Source organism: Chrysoperla carnea, chromosome 2 (genome assembly GCF_905475395.1).
Source record: "Chrysoperla carnea chromosome 2, inChrCarn1.1, whole genome shotgun sequence".
NCBI lineage: Eukaryota > Metazoa > Arthropoda > Insecta > Neuroptera > Chrysopidae > Chrysoperla > Chrysoperla carnea.
The window spans coordinates 77,193,263-77,217,117 of NC_058338.1; the positions used below are offsets into that span (position 1 = coordinate 77,193,263).

Sequence of the window (23,855 nt, forward strand, 5' to 3'; positions counted from 1 at the left end):
TTCGGGGAAAAAATTCAGGTAGGGCCAAATCTAGGGAATACGTTGATGAGTTTTCTCACACTAAGGCCAAATACCAACCACAATTATCAAAGAAAACAATGGTCATCACTTTGACTATTATTCGATTTTTATGTGAGTTTTTGGCCATCCTCATAAGCCTTAGAAATAATTATAAACAGAAGTATTATTTTCTTTAAAATATAGAAAGAAGGTGATTGAAATACCCATAAGAGTTATTGAAATAAATATCAAAATACTCGAAATAAAATTGTATATTAAGATATTATATTTAGAAAATTATTGTATTAAAAATCATACAATTTTATTATTTAAATAGAATTTCTTAATATACAATTTTAATTCGAGTATTGTGGTATTTATTTCAATAACTTTGTCTCAACTCGAAGTCAACAAAAATTCATCCTTATACCCATAAGGGGCTTAGAATTTTAGACGCCCGTCTTGAAACCACGAAATCCAAGGCTCTTTATGGTTTTTCTGTAATTTTTTTTAAGTACTTATAAACCTTAAATAATTAAAATCTATCACTAAGGTCTGACTACAGTATTATTAACCCAAGAAACACAAAATGGTTGTTTTGAAATTCTTGCCTCAAATAGCCATTAACTGCTTAAAATATATCATGAGCACTATTATCTTTCGGAAGTTTCATTTCTATTTTGTGATATTTCTGGAATAGTTTTTTTTTTTTTTTTTTAAATAAAATCATTTACTTTTGAATATTTCAAAATATAAAATTTTGTAGCAATAATTAACTAGTTTCTTAAATCAACCTTTGGACTCCAGCTTTATAGTGTAATATTTTTCCAGGACATATCAGTCAGCAATAAACCGCCATTTTTATTGAATATTCAAAAGTAATGATATATAACTATAATTTTCGAAAGCGCTTAAAAATCTACAAGATAATTTTAAAATGATCAATGTATTTCACACATCCCAAGTAGAATTCTGCAAAAAAAGTGTGTGTTATTGTGAACCGTTTTCAATCCCGAAAATACACCTTATTGGTTAGCATTCACAAGTATAAAACTGTACTTATTAATTACTAGTCTTGATTTAAGAATCTTTTGGAGATGATTTTCAATCGATGAGTCTCTGATAAAAATAAAGCACACCACGCGCTATCTTTGTTCAAACAAATTACACACTACACAGAAAAAAGCTTTACAAAGTGTGTTTTTATTATTATTTTTATTAATTTTTATTTCATATTAACATAAAAAAAATTGAAAAACTTAATGTTATTATATTATATATATTCTTGTATGCTATTTATTTTATATATATTATTACCTCAAAAATATATATTTATCTTTGTAAAATTTTTTTAAAACAATATTTTGTAAAAAACGAAGAAAAAAAAATGAAAAGAAAAATTTTGAAAAATACCTGGAAAAGTCTGTGCAAGTAAAAAAAAATTGTTGTGAATAAAATCTGTCAGCAGGGCCGTCTTAACCATATTGGGCGCTAGGGTGCGAAAATAAAAAAATTAAAAACTTCATTTTTGTGTTTATTTGGTTATATAACACTTACTCTAATTAAATACATTTTTAAACATTAAATTAAATTTTTCTAGCTTTTAAGCTGGCAAACTTTTTTTATTGATATCGTCTGTTTTGAAATCTACTTTTGATTCGATATTTATTATGGCCAAATTTGTCAATCTCTCTTGGGGTATGGTTGATCGTAAGTAGTTTTTGATTAATTTCAATTTCGAAAAGGATGTTCACCTTCTGCTATTGCCACAGAAAATGTTTAATATATACATAAAGATGTTGAAGCATTTGCAACTCTAATGAATGTTTGTTAAGTACTTTCCAAAAATTGATTGATTGTGTACACAATCAATATGTATAGTTATAAGGCCATCGGTTGCCCCGCTCCTCCAGATCCTGCGCTTGGTTGCCACACAAACCTTGCACCCTCGAATAAACACGGCCCTGTCTGACAGATAGAATTGATATTTTCATTTTTTTAATATTTTTTACACTGCTTTTAATTATTTCATAAGTTAAGACAACCAAATTCGGTGATAGGCCTGTCCAATTTTAACAGTTCTGCGCCTGAGAACTAAAGCATAAATGGTTTTTGTGCTGGTTGAAAAAATTGAAGCCCGCCATGCCTGTTATAAGCCAACATTACAAGTGTAGCCTGAAAAGTTTCCAGCATAATTCAAAAATTCCTTAAAATTCCGCTTTATTAATCAGCATAGTCTTCTCTCCCTTTCATCTGTAAAAAACCCGTCCAAAAATATGATTGGCATATTTCAATTTTTTCTTCACTTGCGGTTGTTTTATTTTATTTTTACCTTCATCTTGTCAAATAATGATGAGAAAAAGAAATCTTAATCATAAATATAATTTTAAGTAGTGTATTTAATATTAAACTCAGCATATACAAAATACACACACAGTTTGGCAATCTATTATTTAATTTTAATTATAAATAGGCCAACATACTTTAGTCTTTAATAAAACTAATTTCATAACTATAATAAATAATTGCCTTTATTGTTTTCAAAAATTGTTACACAAACGTTACTCGAATTCGAATTCTTGCATATTCGATTGAATTTACCAAATGATGTATGGGGTAGCGCCGGGCGTTCCCAAGCACAAAGGAATACTTTTCAAACATATTTTGTTAAGAACTGACAGCTACGTGCTAAAAAAGACATAATAATTCAATCGTTAATTCCTGCTAATTGGATTGTTTCAATACACAGTTACCATAGTTACCCGATAAAACAGAGTCCTCGCCAACTTATATATCGATAATCAATCGGTAAAAAGCTGGGGTTTCACGACCGAACTCTTTTTTTTCAACTAATCATGGCCATAATCAACATTTTGAAATACCTCGAAACATAAAAAAAATATTCAAAAACTTTTATCATACGTGTAACAATTTTTTATACTAACATAGTAATTTTTTGGTTGAGAAAAAAAAAAAATTACGCCACACTTGCGCAAAAGATGTGATTAAAATTAGTAAAATACTTTTTAGATAATTTTAATTATGTAATAATTAACACGCTTATTTCTTGACAAGCAGATAATATCGTTAAAATTTAGTAAGATCTTAAAATTTTCATTTCCATTGATCTAAAAATTATTTTAGATAATCTTTATAGTAAGACTGTTTTCAAGTCAAATATATCACTTAATCTATTAAAATAGAAAGATAACTGACCAAATTTTACTGCCCCGTTTTAATCGATAGAAATTTATTATTGAAATATTAATAATAAGCTTTTGCGCAAGTGTCTTTGAAATTAAAAAAAATTAATACAAAAATCAGTATTTAAAAATCATTTTATTTAACTTCGAAATGCATAATGTTTTTGTACAATTAAATGTGTAGAGTTAAAACACATGTCTCTAGTAGCCATATTATTGATTTTATTATATAATTTATAATCCATTTCAGTTAAAAATATAAAAAATTATTAATTTGACTCGAAAGTTTTATTATTTGTTAAGTGTCTCCATGGGGGCGAATGAAATTAATGAGGGATTAATACTTGAAATTTTGTGAGTGGCTTCCTTTTGACGAATCAACCAAGCTTTCTCTCTACGACTTTTTTTAAATGAGGATGATAACGTCATATTTAAGCTATCGGTCTGACAAAACGCAACAGGGTATTTTTGCCGGACACTATGGCCACTTTATATCATTCATAATTATAAAAAAAAATAATAATATTTTGTCCGAAAAAAATTCTGCTCCGAAGAACTTGCCTACCACCTCGAATTAATGTTACTAAGTGATCATAGTGTGCGACAAATTCCCTGTTGCATTTTTTCATTTTTTAGAGAGAAAGTTTGTTAGAATCGTCAAAAGAAAGCCACTCACGAAGTTTCAATTGTGTAATGATCATTTAACAAAAAGAGTGTTGCCATGCGGACTAAAACTGATAATATTCCGTCAAAGTTATCTCAAAATTATCATTATAGTTGTTTCAAAATAGTACCCTTTTCTGCCACCAGCCAATAGTAAATCTTCCAATAATTGTAATATATTTTAATCAACAAATAATCGCAAACTTTTCAAAACTTCGTTGGTATTTGTGATTGAAGTCGGCTTCCTGCTAATTGGATTGTTTCAAGTTTCTGAAAGAAAAAATTTATATAACATAGTTTATGATTAATAGTTCGCTCAATATTTACTTGTGCAAATGAAAAACAAAAGAAAATGGATTTGTTTTCATTTCCATAGTTTATTATTGGCACTCCGAGTATTCCATACGGTGATGTTAAACATTCCGTGGCATAATCGTTGGATACGTCTAAAAATACATCAAAATGAGTATTATTATGTCGGTATTATAAAATTTATATGTATTTAAACCTTGATGATTTTGTTTGAAATTAATTTCCACTACAATATAATATCCACCTTCTGGATTGATGATATTTCGAAAACCACATTTTTTTAAATACTTTAACAATAAATCACGATTGTCAGCGTAATTACTTTGAAAATATTCAAATCCATATTTTTCAATAGTTCTGGCTAAAGTTTCCTAAAACATTTTTCTCAATTTTTATAAAGATAATAATTTTTATTTAAAATATACGTGAGGTGTTTCGGTTAGAATTACCATGACTGAATTCAATTTTTCTGTTTTCAAATATACAAACAAGAAGCCTTTCAATGTTACTCTGTAACTTTTGTTACCTGAACTGGTGTAAAAGAACTAAATGACAGTTGATGAACAACTTTTATCCTATTAACTAATTTTTCAGGACCATACACCCATGCAACTTTCCAACCTGTACGTCCATAAGTAACTCCACTGCCTCCTATTGTTAATGTTCTATTCCACGTCTCAGAAAGCGTTGCTGAAAGTAAATTTTTCGAATTAAATAAAAAAGCTCAAAAGATAAAAAATTTTCTCCATACCCATGCGAATATGTTTATTATGAACTACCGTTGAATCTAAGCATTCATCAACTACGCATAGAACATTCCATTTTTTACATAAATTTGTAATAAATTCTAATTCATTTTTGGTATACACTTTTCCCAATAAGTAATTTGGATTACTAAATATTATTAATTTGGTTTTATTATTAAATAAATTTTTCAAACATTCAAAATCAATAATCCAATTCATTGAAGATTGATTTTGCTCATTTTGATCTTCCTAAAATTGATAAAAAAATATAGATTGAATTTGGAAAATATTCAGGACTCAATTTTTTCCTCAGCTAACATATTTATTTGTTAATTTTCCTTTATAACTCCAAATTTTATCTTGTAAGTGTCAATATTTTATTAAATTAGAGGCAATACAAAGATCAAAATATAAAAAATTTACGGTAAAATATTTGTGTTCAAGTTTTTTTTTCGATCTAACATTGAATAAGTAAATATTTTAAAAGTTCATAGATTAGTTCAATAAAAATTGAGCGCGCTTTATTATGAGTGAAATTTTCAATGCCATCTATATCGTTGTAATATAAGTAACGCTATTTACATTTTTCGTAAATTATAGTTTTTAACAGCTTTTAAACATTTTACTTACTTTCGGTTTCTTTGAAAATTACAAAAAAATTAGATAAAACTATGAGTTCATCTCGACCTCGTATAAGAAAACGGTTAAGCGGCGCTGCGAATAGGAAAAGAGCAGCAGAAAAATTGAAAAAGGTAGAAGAAGTTATGTCAAAAACTGCTAAGCTTACAACTTTTTTCGAGAAAAAAGAAGAGGTGCAGTCTTATGAATCGAATTATTTCGGTCACAAACAGGAAGGTAATTATTAAATTGCATGAATATATTTTATTTTATTTTAACTTAAATTCTACGAACTTAATTGTGCATTAAGAATTTTATAAAACTCTTAACCTAAATGAAGAAATGAAACAAAAGTATAGGTTATTGTTAGATTAAAAAGCCTTTAAACCTCTTTTTTGAGCATCGTAAAAGTAAATCAATGAAAAAACACGAAATTACTGATTCTCAATAGCACACAATAAAATCGTCATAAATGCATTTTTAGATAACTATATCCATGTTTCCAAATCACCTACTAAATTAAAGGACGTGAATACTTACGACAAACTTTAAAGGACATTCATGGACAATTCCACCATACATTAGCACAAGAGGTTTACAATTGTGATAAACTGGAGTAATCAGAATGACTTCATCACCTTTATCAATAAATCCAGATATGCATATATATATAGCTTCTGTTAAACCCATTGTAATCACTAAGTTATTATCAGGACAAATTTGTCGATCTAATAAAGTCCTATAATATTTCGCCAAAAGATCTGCCAAACGTGCATGACCCTACAAAACTCAAACATAGTTCAAAAAAGTTTTTATTTCCCATATAGTCACGCTCATTTAGTGTAATTTGTCCATTTCATGAAGAGTATATCCATCCGTACTTTTCATTTTCATCTATTTTGTAAAGAGGAGAGATGATTGGAATTTAACCACCAAAACAGGCCCTAATATAATTAACCAAATCCAATTTTTGAATTGATTGGTATTGATATATGCTGGGGGGCCTTTTTTGTATAATAATTTGACCCGTAAAGATATGTCATAGAAAGGACATACGTTTCATGCAATATTCAATTTCACTAAGTGAACACGACAAATATTTACGTACAAAATCTCTCGTATATTGATTAAATAATTTTGTTTTATCAAGAACAACATCTGCTAAAATATTATTCATTTCTGGATTTGGACAAAAATCTATAAAGTGCCTACGCAAATCTATTGGTTTCAATTCATTGCTTAAATTCACATCAGATGACCTAAAATTTTATAAATATTTTTATCCAAAATTTTATTAGAAGTATAAATTTTTAACCTTATATGAGAAACTTTTTAAAAAAACAGTCTAGACACATCATTGTTGTAAGCGAGGATTTTAACTACTGAACTCTAACACATGGAGTAAAAGCAAAGTTCAAAGCAATTTTTTTAGCTAGGTGTGCTTATTTTGAGCCATACTGTACGTTTGTGTTTTTATATGATCCACAGTGTGGTGTACATATAGGACCACTTTTGCATTTCAATAAAAGATAAAACTTATCAGACTTACCAAAATTGATGCAAATTATTGCTACCTTCTTGGATACTTTTTAAAAACACTAATTTTCTATTATCCATATTTTTAACTCTTGATAAATGTTAAATTTCCTCAATTAAAAGTATATTATTAAATAAAAGATTAACATAAACGTTTTAAAATTCAAATTCAATAATTAATCAATTCTTTTAGAGTGTGAATATTTCTAAAACTAAAAAAGAAATTAGAATAAAATAGAAATTATTTGAGCTTGGGTTTCTTAAATGACACCATGTAATATGTAGTAAGTATTGGTGTAAGTTGATGAAATCATGTTGTGATATTATCAGACATAGTTTCTGTTCCTATAGTCAATACTGACCTATGGTTAGCATGCTGGATTAATTTCAGAACACACTTATACTATGCTTCTGTTCGTAAAGAGATGTTACGTTTGAGAGCATCATGATATTATATCATCACTGAAAAATACACATTTAGAGAAAACCAACGCAACAGAAATAGTCGCGTTTACCAGTTTTTGAATGTATGTAAAAGAAACTTTTAAACACCTACTAGTCGAGTTGTTACACAATAAGGTGGACGAAAATATTAACTAACTTTATGTATAAATTATTCTTCTTTCGAATACAACAATTCTCCTCATGGATATATTACCCAAAGGCGTGAATTATTTCGTGTGCTTGAATTTCAACTACCCCCTCCCCCCCTAACTTACTCAAATATCTCTTACTTTTAAGACTTTGTATGCATAGTTTCAAAAATTTTGCTGAAAGCCATTTCTAATAATGAAAATGCGAAGTACTTTCAGTGACTACGTGAAACGAGTTTGTTATAAATCCCACCTAATTAATAACAGATAAAACGAAAATCGGGAAAATTAATTACGATTTTTTTTAAAGAAAATACCTTATTTACTGACATTGTTATATCTGAACTTGGAAAATATCCCACATCACAGTTTTCATTTATATGTACCTTAATTATGTATGATAAGGATTGTTTGTTTAAAAAAAACTTACTTTTATTAATATTTGCATATAAAATTCAATAAATTTGCATATAATTCAAAGTGGTTTATTAATTAAGCATATCGCACTAACAATTTTTGAATTATCATTCAAAACTAGAGTTTTGTTGGTTTGATTATTAATAAAGCTATCAACAACCTGTATTGTAATTAAAACAATTAATTCAACCTGTGATAAAATTAGTTGTAATGCAACAAAAGATAAAATGATACCAAATATTTAAAATAAATGCGCTAGCAAAAAGATAAGTTTAAAAAAAAAATACTCGAAAATAATAAAAAAATCAGTTGTGGAAAATTTTAAAAAAGCAATTTTATATTTTGTTACAAATACGTTTTAATTAGGCTAGTTAAGGTTTTATATGATTCAATTGATTTGATTTTAAATAAATAGTTCTAAACTTTCAAAGTAGTTTCAGTAAAATTTTTGTATTTTAAGGAAGTTTATTAATAATATTTGTTAAATATAGAAAATATAATAAATGTATGTATGTATAAAATTAGCATAATGTGTAATCATGTACTTTAGTCAAATTTTGTATTTGGATTATCATCATTAATTTGTTTTTAATTAATGTTTGATAAGAAAAATATTTAAGAGATGATTATTAATTTAGAGGTTAATAGGGAAATATACTTTGTATGATCTCTCTATTCTTTATCTCATTTAAAAATATTTAAAGCATTGTCATGCTATATTAATATATTATCTCCCATAAAAAATAAAGATAATTATCAAAAAATGATTTCAAACAGTTTTAAACAGTTGTGTAACAACCGTCGAGTAATTCAATCTACTATTTCTTGTCTATCAGCCGCAATGTCAACAAGTACTCAAAAAGGTGATGCCAATAAATTTAAACTACCGAAACGATATGAAGGAAGTGAAAAAAGTGTTTGGTAAGTTTAATTATGTTTATATTTTGTTTTATCTCAAAATTTTGATATTTTCAATGTAATTATAATAGATAAGCTAACCGTACTATACATTGAACATTAATTAACTTTGTTAAATTTGTAAAAATAATGTTTTGAGGGGTTTTCAATATAAAAATATATTTGATCCAATATTGTTTCCATAAATCGGTGTATCAAAAATAAGTTTTTGGCTGAAAGTCAAGAATCAACAGCTGTTTTACATGTCAAAAATTATAGGTTTATTTGGATATCTAACCATAGACTAATATTAAATATAGACCACAAAGGCACAAAAGCAAGCTTTCTGTACTTGCTTTCAAACGACAACTGTCGTTATCGCTGTGTGATGGTACAGTTAAAATAATTCGATAGATATGCAGATGTTCCTTTCATCACATAAACATCACCGTCTGTATTAAGCTTGATGACTTTACCCAAGTGTAATGATAACGATGCTCGTCGTTAATTTGGCTACTGATCGTTAACTAAACTTGTAAAACTTTAGACGATAAAAGCGGTTGAATTGAACATTTGGGATTGTTTTTGATAAATTCGTAATTATTTATATTTAATAAACATTTGGATATGGGGAAACAGTACAATGGTGCTTTATGTTGCGAAATCATTTAAATGAATAGATTTGGGTTAATGAGTAGCTTTCTTGTTCCTTTTTTTTTTATATAGACAATCGTAGTTGTTGATCCTTTTTTGTGCTAAGGTTGCTAAATATTTATTTTGTTAAGGTACTAATGTAATTTTGAATTCAGGGTTGAATATATTCAGCTAGCTTTAGACCATAAACCACTCAATCTTGGACAAGGATTTGCTGATTTTGCTCCACCAGATTACATCTCAAAAGCTTTAGCTGAAGTATCCACTGGAGAGAATGTTTTGTATCATCAATATACTCGAGGATTTGTACGTTAAGATAATCTAAAAGCAGTGATGTCACAGATGCATATTTTTCGATATCTAGTACCTACTTGAGGGAACTCTATCTTTCCTTGATTTACGAAGGATTGAATTCTACTAAACCCAAGGTTGTCGAAATTTTTTCATCAAATACATTTTACCGTATCCGTACATCACTGCTGTAAATATAACCGAAAGCTTTTTTTTGATTTTTGAATTATTGTTTTATAGGGCCATCCTAGATTAGTAAATGCTTTATCAAAATTGTACTCTCAATTGATTGGTCGCCAGATTAACCCAAATACTGAGATCCTTGTAACAGCTGGCGCTTATGAGGCGTTATATTCAACAATTGTTGGCCATGTTGATGATGGAGATGAAGTCATTATCATCGAACCATATTTTGATTGCTACGAACCAATGGTGCTCTCCGCTGGAGGTGTTCCTAGATATATTCCACTTAAACCAGTAAGCTTTTTTTTCAATTTAGTTATATTCAAGAGTCTTTTATCGAGCTTAATTGTAGGTACATTCTTTATACTCGATGAAAAAGACCTGGCTATAACCAATTATTTTAGGGTTCTTTTCATACTTATAAATGTTAATAAAATTATTATATTTAGAAAAAAACATCTGGAGTTATTCACTCTTCCGATTGGGTATTGGATAACAATGAATTGGAAAAACTATTCAACGAAAAAACTAAAATGATTATAATAAATACACCGCACAATCCACTAGGAAAAGTATTTACCGAAAGTGAACTTCAAGTGATTGCCGATTTGTGCAAAAAATGGAACGTTTTATGTGTTTCCGATGAAGTTTATGAATGGCTGGTGTATAAACCTCATAAACATGTTCGAATAGGTAAGAAACAGCTGAGATAATTTTCAAGTATTATATGTCCTTCCTTTATCAGAGTGGTCACAAACCGTTGAAATCGGGAATTATCAAGGAATATTATTGATAAAAATCCAGAAATTTTTCAACAATAAAACCAATATTGAAATTTTATGGGTTTTAAATTACGTTAGACAATAATTTTTCCCAATTACCGTCAAACTTTTTATAGTTTTTTAATTTTATCTAAACCTAATCAAAGATACCAAGAAAATAAAAATTTTCCTTCATACAAAATTTTGAGTGATATCAACGAAAACACTCAACTAATCGTAAAAAGAACCCGATTTTGTCTTTTTTGAGAAAACTGCAAGAAATCGAGAAAGAATTATTGTCACCAATTTCGATAAAACTCAATACATTAGAAAATTTTTACCCAAAAATTACAAAAATCGGATTCATTTGATGATTGGATGCATGTTTCTAAGATACAATCCAAAATTCCATCTGAAGAGCGATTTCTCGTATTGAAATCAAACAATATCATAGGAAATATTTGCCTGCTAGAAAAAAGAAGCCGGTCCATACAGAGTTTCATAAAATTCCTAAACGAAAAGTTGTTTGTGTTTTCCCTAAGTTATCCCAGTTATGTAAAGTTTTTCAATCATTATGTTACATTTTATAGCTACATTACCTGGCATGTGGGAACGTACAATAACTATTGGATCGGCTGGTAAAACTTTCAGTATAACTGGATGGAAGACCGGATGGGCTTATGGGCCGGCAAATTTAATGGTGAATTTACAAATGATTCATCAAAATTGTATTTATACATGTAATACTCCGTGTCAAGAAGCCGTAGCGAGAGGATTTGAACTTGAATTAAATCGATTAGGTTCTGAAGAGAGTTATTTTAAAACTCTACCTAAAGAACTAGAAGCAAAACGTGATTATATGGTTAAATTTCTCAGTGATGTTGGTATGGTGCCAACAATTCCAGACGGAGGGTTCTTTTTAGTAGCCGATTGGACTCCTTTAGGTAAAATTGATTACAAGTTTTCAATTTAAACAAAATTAATTGTATTTTATGTTTTTAGAGAAGAAAGTTGATTTAACTACAGAAACAGATCGGTATAAAGACTATAGATTTACAAAATGGATGACCAAAAATATTAAGTTCCAAGGTATCCCACCATCTGCATTTTATAGCGCACCTCATAAACCATTAGCAGAAGATTATGTCAGATACTGTTTCATAAAAGTAAGTGGACTCTGATTAGTAATAAAAGAAATATCGACATTTAAATATTTAGACAAATGCAAAACCATGTTTTATTATGCTTAAAATACGTATTTATCAGGATTACCCATAAGGCAAAGTAGGCACGTGTCCGCACAGGCGCGTATTTAGAAAAGAGGCAGCCTGGATGTTTTTTAACAAATAGAAAATTCATTTTGAATTTCAAATTTTAAAAATTTTAATGTCCAATCAATTGGTCTTTCTATACTAGCCCGTATATCGGTGTTTCGAGAAAAATAATACTAAAATTTCTAAACTTTAATATGTTTCTTTTTGCAGAAAGATGAAACATTAAAGGAAGCAGCAGAAATTTTGAAGAAATGGTCAACTAAGTAATAAGTTATTGAATAAAATATTTTTTATCAAATACGTATTTTTGTAAAATAAAAAGTTTACTAAACAGAAATAAAACGGACTACAGATCTAATGTTAACATTTTTCTGATTATTCCTTTAAAATAATATCCCCAGTGTATGAATATTGCTAATAGTAATCTTTGATTTGATAAACATTTAATACTCGTCAAATAAATACGGACGTTGCCCCTAATTTTAGAATGAGGCCTTAGGCGAAGCGAATTCGATTTTAGTTTTAATGTTATTCTCTCAGCTCTCATTTTGATATAATTTAAAGACTTTTTTTTTTTTTTTTAAATGTCGAAAAAACTAGAGATTTGCGAAATCGTAATCTTCTTTGTTTAATCGCTAACCAGAGACTTTTAGCTAAAAATATTGTTACAAAATATTGAAAATATTAAAAATTATCTTTAAATGATTCATTAATATGGTAATAAAAATTCGCATTTTCGATTTCTAACATTTTATTTATTATTTTCTCGTTTTAGTTGAAACATACACTTTTAAAGTATTATTTTTGTTTATTTTTTTGTTCGATGGGTATATTAAACAACCATTTAACTATATCTGAAATACCCTCTCCACTTATAGGACTAGCTTCAACTACAGAAATTTGTTGAGGTATTCGATCCTTTAATTTTGCATATTGTAGCATTAGCAACGCTTCATTTCTCATTTGTCGATAGCTAACATCCATTTTCGTTAATATCAGTAAAATCTAAAAATACAAATAACTTGAATTTTTTTAAATTGTAGTCTTAACTTTTTCGAGAATTCCTTTTAAACAAAAAATACCACGTTTTAGCCTTCACTTCCTTTGTCCACACTTATCCTCTCTTTTGTTCACAATTTCATGGGCTTTAGTAATACAGTCCATATGTTATTTTCATACAAACACCCATCCTTTTTTTCTGAGCTTCGATTGCTAATTAAGTAACTTTACTAAATTTCAAGTCAATCGGGTGTATAGTTTCAGAGATATCGTGATGATTCTGTCAGTGGTATTTCGCTTATATATAAACTTTACATATACAGGATGGACCATTTTAATCTATTATGGCTAATAGGTCGTTTAGTACTTAACCAATCAAAAAATAACTTAAACAAAAGTTGATTGAACCTAGTTCTTTGGTTTGCTTTAATAGTCAATTTAGATTCCACCATACTCTCAGAACTATTTATAAAGCTACCAAGCTATATTACCTTTGCATTCTTTGTAGCTGGATCCACCAACAATTCATATAAGAGTATACCTGCTGCAGATATTTGACATAAATTTGATGCATCCACCACATACATAATTTTTCGAACACCCTTATAATATTTTTTCCATATTGATGCAACTGAACCACCAATTTCTGTTACTTCCTCATACTGTGATTTATCTGGTGATAGTATTGTAAAAATATTTGTACCCACAGATGGTACAGTATTTGTCGTTAAATCGATTTCTTCATAATTTTGTAATTTTTTAAGTAACAGTGTTTTACCCGATCCATTTGGACCCAAACACAACACCATGTTTACAAGAAAAAAGTTTTCGTTTTATCCATAGTTTTGTTGCTATAGCAACAGTGGAAGTAAAAATAACATTGTTTGCGCATTTGATACATCTTTATTTTCATCGCCTAGCCCATCAACCTTGAATAGACCTAGAAAAGAAGTGTAAAACCTACACATAGAAGTAAAACGTTGCTGTGGAAATTCTTGAAAATAAAATAAAAACTTTAACGGGTAAACATCACTAAAAAATACATTCCTTTAAACAGGGCAGGACATAAAAGATTTATAATTTTGACGTGAGAAGAGCAAACTTAAAATTATTCTAAATTTAAGACACACTTAAAATTGATTTTTCCTGAGGACAAACAATTTAAAAGCATATGATATTATTTCTGAATAGGCCGCTAGATCAATGGATTAATGCTTTGTAATTCTCAGACTTTAACTGCTCCTCAAAATAACTATTACGAAAATGTTGTCTATACTTGATGAAAGTGAACTTAAAAATCAAATGTAAGACCCACTTAATTCTGCATTGGCATCAGATCTGATAAAAAATGAAAATTATTCACTGGTTCCAATTCCATAAACCGCGAATTAACTAATAGTGCAGGCAAAATGAGTGTGATTCCAAAATTGAATTCAAAATGAGAAAAATGTTCCAATAAGAAAGAACGCCGGCTTTGGTTCGTGCGCCAAAAGCATTGCCATCATTTCATATTAAAATTGAATAAGTCGTTTGTTAGTAGACAGCTAAAGGTTAAGTAAAATGAAGTGCTAATTAATAGTAAAAGTAAGTATTAAATTCATTAAATTTATTTAAAAAATCGGGTTGCAGTGTGGTTATAGCACTTGCCTATGAAACACGGATACGCTGGTTCGTATCCCGGTGAGGCTTACATTTTTTACTTTTAACTTAAATGAATATTTTCTGATAATAAAAATTTTCAACTCTTTTTATAGTTTAAATTATCAATATAACCCGCCCTCTTCCTACAAATAACGCCAGTCATAAATCACAAAATATGTCATAAATCACTTGTCAGGGGGTGGGAATTTAAATAATCATAAATATATCTCACTCTTTAAAGTCATGTTCTCCTGTTATAAAATATTAAAAATATGTACAATATAATAAACATGTCATATAGTTTATCTCACTCATATTCTCCTATTACAAAATATTAAAATTAGTATTTATTTATAAATTAAAAAATCGCTCGTTAAGACTAAAATTTGAAATTTGTTAACAGGAGAACATGCTATGTATTTTATCCCATTTTTTAAATAACATATTCGCCTATTACAAAATATTTTAAAAAAAACTTATTTTGCTTAGCTCCGCGATCTTAGCACCTCATGTGCGGAATTTCGATTGACCAATTATACCATCTGAAAGGTCAGAAATTGGTCATAAAAGGTCAGTTGGTCTCATTAATTAGTCAGCATCAGAAATTTTTTTATTAAAGATTAAAGTTTTTCAAGGTCAATTAATAAGTTTAGCACCTCATTCGCAGAAAAAATAAAAAACTCCACCTATGCGCGATCGGGAAGCATTCGCTGATAATTGGTCAGCTAATATAAATAATTGGTCAGTTTAATTTAATATTAAAAAAAATTAAAAAAGTTGTCTCTGTCGTAACGCGCATGCTTTGAGCCGGATGGTTTTATCAGGGCAGTGAGTACTTACGCACAGCTCTTCACTATAAACCAGACAGAGTAGGGGAAATATTTTTTTTATAATTTTTTACTTTTAAAAAAATGAATTTTTCCTTTTATTTAAATTTTTCACTCTTTTTATACCATGTATATATGAAATATACATAGTATATTAAGTTTAGTCCCAAGTTTGTAACGCTTAAAAATAATGATGTTAGTATAAAAATTTTGTCATAGGTGTTCGTAAAATCACCTAATTAGTCCATTTCCGGTTGTCCGTCCGTCCATCCGTCCGTCTGTGGACACGATAACTCAAAAACGAAAAAAGATATCGAGCTGAAATTTTTACAGCGTACTCAGGACGTAAAAAGTGAGGTCAAGTTCGTAAATGAGCATCATAGGTGAATTTTGTCTTGGGTCCGTAGGACCCATCTTGTAAACCGTTAGAGATAGAACAAAAGTTTAAATGTAAAATTTTTTTTCATAAACATCACTGTTTACTCGTGAGGGCGCCAATTAGGCGGAAATTTTATAATAGGTACTATACTTGATTATCAGTTATGTATGTGTCACATGTTTGTATGTGTAATGTGATAAATAAATCAACACTGACTATGCATGGTATTTCAACAATTAACTCAGTCAACTGTTTGTTTTCACTTGTATTATATATATTTGTACATATGTCACCTATAAAAAATTTGAATGAATAATAATAATGGTTATTTTATATAGTAAAAAATCAATTTTCGGGATAACGTTTTCAAATTAATATAAATAAATAAATATCGTTATATATTTTAAATTTTGTTTTATTTTATTCTATCCCATTTTTCCTTTCAGAACAAAATTATTAATTAACTAATTAATTTTTTTTTAGTAAAGGTACAAACAAATTCTTATAAAATATAGGTGAGATAAAGAAGTTGGATTGTAAATACGTAATATTCTTTTTGGATTTTCATTTTATTTTTGTGTAGTATTTGGTTTGTAAAAAAAAAGTTGATGCAAAAAAATTTTTTTAAGATGAAATTAATTATATGGAATTATGTGCAAGTAATTCGTAAATAGTTTTTATGTATTTTGATTTCATTTAAATAAAGTTGAAAACTCAAACCCTGTTTTTATTTTATTTTTCCCCATCTCTCTGTAGCTATACAATATTATTTCAGTTAAAAATAGGTAAGTATTTCGAACTTCACGATAGGTAAGTATTTCAAACTTCGTTTGCCATTTTTTTTTGTAATAATACTACTCAAAATTTTCCGAAAATGAGTTTTACTTTTTGTTATAATTTAAGAAAGTCGAAAATATGAATATAATTATTTATTAATACGAATAACAGAGCCCTAATGGTATAATGGTTAGCGTATCTGACTTCGAATAAATAGTCCCTTGGTTCGAAACTAGGTGAGGACATATACTAAAAAAAAGTTCATTAGATCTTTTAAGCAAAATCTGATTTTTATTTTCATTTTTTTTCAAATTTCCACCACAGCATGTTTGCCTAGTAAATGATGAAAAAATTAGTTTTTTTTCGTTCAAAAACTTCAATTTTTTTCACATTTCTACTAGGAGAACATCAAGGACGGACGGAATAAGTAGTACCTGATAGCAAGGTAATTGTTGTCACCTCGTAAGTCAGAAAGTTAGTGGTCTGCACACCCGTGTTTGGTGAGTGTGACCTCTAGTGGGCAGACCAATAACTTTCTGCCAAAATAAAATTTTAGACTTTCGGGGTGAAAACACTTACTCACCTTTCTCCTTATCAGGAACTACTAATTCCCACTTATGTTCTCCTAGTACAAATGTTGAAAAAATTGAAAATTTTTTCGAAATTATATTATTTTTTGAATATAAAATTAAACTGACCAATTATTTATATTAGCTGACCAATTATCAGCGAATGCTTCCCGATCGCGCATAGGTGGAGTTTTTTCAATCTTTAATAAAAAATTTTCTGATGCTGACCAATTAATGAGACCAACTGACCTTTTATGACCAATTTCTGACCTTTCAGATGGTATAATCGGTCAATCGAAATTCCGCACATGAGGTGCTAAGATCGCGGAGCTATTTTGCTTGTTTTTTTGTTTGTACATGCAAAAATTAATTCCTGTTAAATTAAATTTTATAAGATTTTGTAATAGGAGAACATGTTGTTTAAAAAAAATAATAATAATGTTAGTCCCACTTATGTCATAAATCACTCTTCTTTCAGAGGGTGGGAATAAAAATAACATAAAACATACCCCGCTGCTAGATACGAACCGAGGTACTCTGTAATCGGAGGCGAGTGCGCTAGCCACTACTCCACTTTTGACTTACAATTATCAATAATGTAATATACATATATTTTACTAACCTTTTTTCAAGCTTAAATATATACGCATTACTAATTTAATACTCACTTTTACAAAATAATCATGATAAATGAACTGTAAATCTGGGAAAAGTTGAAGTAGGGAATTTAAATGATAAAAAAAAGAATAATTAAATAGGAATAAACCTTTTTTTATTGAAACATCATATTCAGTATTACATATATTGAAGAAAAAAAAAAACATATAATAAAATTGAAAATTAAAGATGTTATATTTCCAATAACATACATTCTTGGAAATATATTACAAATATTTTTTATTTATTTATTTATATTTTTTTTGTATTTTTTTTATTTAATTTTTTGTTTTTATTTTGATAAGACTGTTTGATTTGTTTTCTTGTTTTATCCATATTAATTAAATAATATGCGTATGTATGTGTGTACGAATTGTCGTATTTTTATAATATGGGGTGCCTGAAAACTGCTGCATAAGAAGAACCGAGCGATTTAGAGGATAAAATAAATCCGACACACCGTTAAAAAGTTCAAATCAAAGTTTTAGAAAATAAAATTTACTACAATTTATTTTCTTATTTTATTAATGCTGAATCGGATTTAAAATTTGAACTAAAAATTTCATTCTCTAAATCGCTTTGCTCTTCCCAATCAGTAGTTTTGAGACACTCTGTATAATATCAAGTATACAAATTATTCAATGATTTTGAACATCGTTACTTTTATTTATTTATTACAAAAAGAAATTAATTAATTAAAAACAAACAAACAAAAAAAATATAATTTATTTACATTTTAAAAAATATAATCATTATTTTTTATTTAAACATTATCTAATACTATTTATTATTTTTAATTACGATTTTTCTTTTTTTTTTAAATATTATATAATCACATTTTGTCAGTTTATTGTCAATGTAATAAATGATTTTGATTGAATGTATTTATTTTATTTATTAATGTTTTATTATTTTGTTTTAAAAACTCAATGAAAAAATGCTAAAATATTTTGATGCTAACCTCAAAATTTGAAAGATAAATTCGATTATCAGTTTATTTTTTGGTTAAAAGACGTTTTTTTAACGCAAGTATTCAATTACGATGTTAATTTTTTTTTTTTTTAAATTAAGGTGTTTTTAAAAAACAGTTGATAAATTTTCTGGCTTATACGAGAGGCCCCACGTTGAGCGCTCAAATTGCAAGACCCAGATGCATGAGGCATTTTACTGTTTTGATTTAAAGTAACCCTCAACATTGGCCGTGATGCATTGTCAATAAAAATATTGAAAATATTATTAATAAAATATTAATATTTAGGATTTTTCTACTTATGATTTTACGCTTCTACGATTCGAATAAGAAGTGAAGTCTTATATATTTCGGGCGTATTGACTCCGTATGTTCCTTGTAGAAACTTCTACCATAAATCAAAAAAATGATTATAGTACTATTCTTTTTGTAATTGAAAATTTAACGAATAGATTGGTTCTTTCTATTGATTAACATCGACGGAAAATAAATACATCTTAATTTCTCTATTTCTTCAAATACTTTGCGTTTGTCTTAAATCGATTCATCTTAAAAAAAAATCGAAAAATTCCTGATTTTTTAAACAATGGCGCATCATTAATTTATAAAAAATATTACTTACTAAATTAAAAAATTGTGAATAAAAACATACTTTCGCAATAAATAATAAAATTTATGGCATTAATTATTTTATAAATCGAAAATTTTATACAAAATTGATTAGGTTTTTCGGTGAAACACAATTTTTTTTTTAAATACGTCTTTTATAACACAAGACGCTTGAATAATCCACTTTTTTTGATCACATAAACAGAGAAAAAAATGTATATTTTTTTTTTAAATACAACGTGTGAATTAGAATACCACCACCGAAACGAGATCAAATTCAAAAATAACGATGTAAGAAATACACTGAAATATTTTTAAAAAATTTATCGGAATAAAATTTGTTAGCTTTTCGTTTTATACTTTCAGACATTATTTATGATTCCTTTTTTTTAATTGGAAAAATGAAAAAGATATTTAACAAAAATTATCGAACGAAATTTTTAGATATACATAGAAAAAATTAATCAATGCAGTTTTCTATGGATAAAATTGTCGAGCAAATAACTCCACTCTAAAAACAAATGTGTTATTTTTATTTTAGGAAAATACACAAAAAAAATGCGTAACGTAAAATGTGTAATAATACTCCATTTGTATTTCGAGTGCGATCGATTTCAAAATATTTAATAATTTAGTCTGATTAAACATGAAAAAGTTATGAACTCTGCATCAAATCAGACATTTTAGTTTTTGACATGTTGTTTGTAATTTAAGGCAATGTTAAATCCAAATGTAGACATTAGCAAAAACAGGGCCATTCTTAAAAAAAATTTTATTTCAGTTTTTGTCGATTTTGACCCCGAAGAACTAGTTTTTCATAAAAAAAAAAAAAAAAAAATGTAAGTTCATTTTTAATGTAGGCTAAACTTGAAACAATTTGAGATTAGAACGGTTTTTATAAGACTAATTAATAATTTCAGAGATACGGCTTTTCAAAACGAATAATTATCGGTGTCCGCCTAGATATTCTTAAAAATCATCCTGGCATCTCAAAATTTCTAGGACGAACCAGGTCCATTAAAGAAAGCAAAATTTGATTAAAATAAATACATACTCAAAACTGATATCAAATTTTCACATATTTTTTATCGATATCTTTTTTAATATAATTTATCAATTTAGCAAAATTTCATCAATTTCAGTATCATTCAAGTTTCTGAAGACCCAGAATTTCCTTGGTAACCCTTTCTCTTCCTCTTTTGGGGTCTCAAAGTACCCCACTCAACCAAGAAAGCCAACTAAGAGGAAGGAAGATGTTATCCAAGAAAATATCATGTCTTCAGAAGCTTGAATGTTAGTAAAAATGATAACATTTTGCTAAATTGCTAAAATTGATGAAAAATATCTGAAAATGTGACATCAGTTTTGAGAATGAATTTATTTTAATCAAACTTAGACCTCTGTGATGAAAATGTCAGGAGGATTTTTTAAGAATATCCTTCGTTTACTTCATATCGTCCGGTATGTCGGGAACTATTGGTTTTATAAAAACCATTCTGTCCTCAAATTGTTGAAAATTTAACTAACTTTAAAAATGAATCCATCAGTACTTCGAGACCAAAATTGGCAAAAACTGGAATAATAAGGTCAAAATTATTGGAATTTTTTTTATTTTTAAGAATTACCCGATCGTTTGCCGAGCTCTAAAACAACATACCAGAAAAAACCTGATTTAATACAGCGAATTCAAATGTTTAATTTAACTGAATTATAATTGGAAAAAAATTCCTTCAAGATGGTTTCTAAAAACTGGAAAAATGCCACAATCTTAAATTCTTAACAATAAACCACATTGATTAATCTTTTATAATAAAAAAAAAGATTTAACATTTAAAAAATTATTTTTTAAAATAGAATTGATCTTAAAAATAGAATATTTTTTCTAATATTAATAAAAAATATTTTTAACTGTTTTTTGGTATAACTCGTCAAAACTTGGTCAATTCTTATTTTTTGGATAAGAATAATAAAAATCGAAAGACGCAATAGGGTAAAAATACAAATTTCTTATCCATATAACAATTAGGGAAGACAATATTTTTTAAAATTCTGAATAATACTTAAAACGATATTTTAAATAACAAAATGGGAAACATTTTAATTGAGTACGAAATTCACATTACACCATTTTCATCAGTGCGTGGTGGTTAAGTTTTGTTCAAAAATTTATACTTTTTATATAAAGTTTTTGTCATGATTTTTCATAGAAAATTTTATATTTGTCAGTCCATTAATTGTTTCAGCACCAAGAATAAAGAATTTTTAAAAAATGACGTGTCCACAAAAAAAATTACATCATATTTAGAAAATTATGGATATTATTTGGATGAGGTACCAATAAAAAGCAGCACAAGCCTTCATTTTAAACATTTGAGCATTCAAATTTGTGACTCGTATGATTTTTTTAAAAATTATTAGTGAGTTAATAATGGTATCACAATATAACGATTTTCATTTTCGCACAAAACGGTTACATAATTTGTAAATAATAGTCAAAATTAAATTGGATAATTTTAGAATTTATTTGTGCATAAAGGAATTTTGAAATCAAATAAATTGGACTTTTGTTAATTTGACTAGATTTGATCCCAAAGAAAGAAACATAACCTAAATAATTGAATATTGCCCATTTTGTAAATTTTCTGATTATATATTAAACCGACCACAAGCACATGCTGAAATTTTTAGGGTAAAATGACCAACCAGGAAATATGCTGAAGAAGTTCCTCCCACATGTAAAAGTTAGTTTAAGCACTATGGCGTCACTATTGTGCGGTACAGGTTACTACAGGAGAAAATATTGTTGTCACATCCCTTGGTATCTCACCTCTGCACCAGCAAATATGTACGGCGTTGCTGGATACTAACTCTGCATAAGTATTCGTAGCATATAACATAAATGCCGTACACGTAGGGCTTCGGACAGTTTTTTTTAACTTCCGATACCGAAGTTACCGGATTTATATATGTACGGCATTTATGTAATTCGCCTCGAATACTTATGCAGAGTTAGTATGCAGCAACGCTGTATATATTTGCTGGTGCAGGGGCGACAAATCAAGGAAAAAATAACGGCATTGTGCTTAAACTTACTTTTACAAATAGGAGCATGTTTTTCAACATGTTTTCCTGATGGGTCATTTAACCCGAAAAATTTCAGCATGGGCTTGTGATCTATATGGCATTCAATGCGTTTTTCGTAAATCGGCAAAACTAATAAGAACCACCCGGGATTACTTACGATGCTGAAGTAATTTTTCTGATGTTAGCAATATCATAAACAAGGAGTTTTCCCTGTTCGATAACTAGCGAAAGAAAAATGATACAAATATTAGATTAGCGTCAATCGATGCACGATAACGTCAAGCTTATGTATCCCCATAGTCCGGTCCTTGAATTTTCTCGTAATAAAATTATCCAATTTAATATTAATCATATTACAAATTACGCCACGTCTAAATTAGTAATTAATATACTAGTATTAAATATTTTTCACAATGTTTTCAAAAAATTAAAATGGAAAAAAAAAAGAAATCACAAAAAGAAATCTGGTTTCAAACAAAATCAACTGAATCGAGATCAAAACGAGAGATTAAAAACAAAACCATTTCCAAAAACAAAAAAATAGAGAGTGAGACATTAAAAAAAAATTCTTTTTAAACACACAAGTAGTTTTGGAATCATCATCATTTTACAAAACTTTATGTTGTTCAATTCTTTTTTTTTTTTTGAATACCACGGTATTTAAAATCACTCTTAATTATTTTAAAATAAAATTAAAAAATATACGAACACAGCACATACTGAAAAAGCCCTTGCTGTATTTAAAATAAGCCATCAATCAAAAAAATTCAGGAAAAAAATCTGAATCGTTTTACGAAAAAGGAAAGAAATGTTGTGTGGCACCTTTTTTTTAAGTTTAGAGCAGTTTTTTTTATGGGAATACTGTGTGTAATAGTAATAGGGCGTAATATTTATAAAACACAGGTATTTTATGATTTAAGTAGTTAGTCTTTTGTCGAAATTATGAGAAAAAAACAAAAATTTGACACGCATGAAAATTACTTTTTTAGGCACCTTTGGTATTTTTTTAAAATAAATTTCAGTCTGAAATTATTTCATATAGTGTTTTTACTCTCTTCAATCATCTTCTTTTTTCTCTGGTTTCAACTCGACTATTGCATGTAACTCTTCAGGGCTACATCTGCAAAGAAATAGAAAAAAATGTTTTATTAAAGTGATGATTACAAATTATAGTTTTTTTTTTGGGTTGCTTCTA

The 23,855-nt window shown here is 28.0% G+C and overlaps 4 protein-coding genes across 5 annotated transcripts in view; 1 reads left to right on the forward strand and 3 right to left on the reverse strand.

Moving 5' to 3' along the window:
* Positions 1 to 3,487: 3,487 nt before the first annotated feature.
* On the reverse strand, positions 3,488 to 5,154 carry LOC123291504 (kynurenine aminotransferase-like). Its single transcript, XM_044871810.1, has 5 exons — positions 4,930 to 5,154; positions 4,705 to 4,868; positions 4,375 to 4,549; positions 4,194 to 4,312; positions 3,488 to 4,136 (listed from the first exon to the last, which is right to left on the reverse strand). Exons 1-5 carry the CDS (start codon positions 5,141 to 5,143, stop codon positions 4,074 to 4,076), a joined length of 735 nt encoding a protein of 244 aa, XP_044727745.1. The 5' UTR covers positions 5,144 to 5,154; the 3' UTR covers positions 3,488 to 4,073.
* Positions 5,155 to 5,580: 426 nt separating this feature from the next.
* Positions 5,581 to 12,512, forward strand: LOC123291502 (kynurenine aminotransferase). Its single transcript, XM_044871809.1, has 8 exons — positions 5,581 to 5,779; positions 8,925 to 9,009; positions 9,795 to 9,945; positions 10,171 to 10,407; positions 10,563 to 10,806; positions 11,465 to 11,818; positions 11,877 to 12,040; positions 12,359 to 12,512. The coding sequence occupies exons 1-8, from the start codon at positions 5,596 to 5,598 to the stop codon at positions 12,413 to 12,415; spliced, it is 1,476 nt and encodes a 491-aa protein (XP_044727744.1). The 5' UTR covers positions 5,581 to 5,595; the 3' UTR covers positions 12,416 to 12,512.
* Positions 12,513 to 12,946: 434 nt separating this feature from the next.
* Positions 12,947 to 13,959, reverse strand: LOC123292936 (ADP-ribosylation factor-like protein 16; the record flags this gene model as incomplete). Its single annotated transcript, XM_044873650.1, has 2 exons — positions 12,947 to 13,153; positions 13,639 to 13,959. Coding segments are annotated over 2 exons (528 nt in total), but the record flags the coding sequence as incomplete, so codon positions are not given.
* Positions 13,960 to 23,472: 9,513 nt separating this feature from the next.
* The window catches only part of LOC123292091 (ETS-like protein pointed), a 297,704-nt gene continuing 297,321 nt past the window's right edge, over positions 23,473 to 23,855 (reverse strand). For both annotated transcript variants that reach the window (XM_044872620.1, XM_044872621.1), the window contains one exon: positions 23,473 to 23,780. In XM_044872620.1, coding sequence (XP_044728555.1) covers positions 23,717 to 23,780 — 64 coding nt within the window. In that variant the 3' untranslated portion in view covers positions 23,473 to 23,716. The remainder of the gene's footprint in view (positions 23,781 to 23,855) is intronic.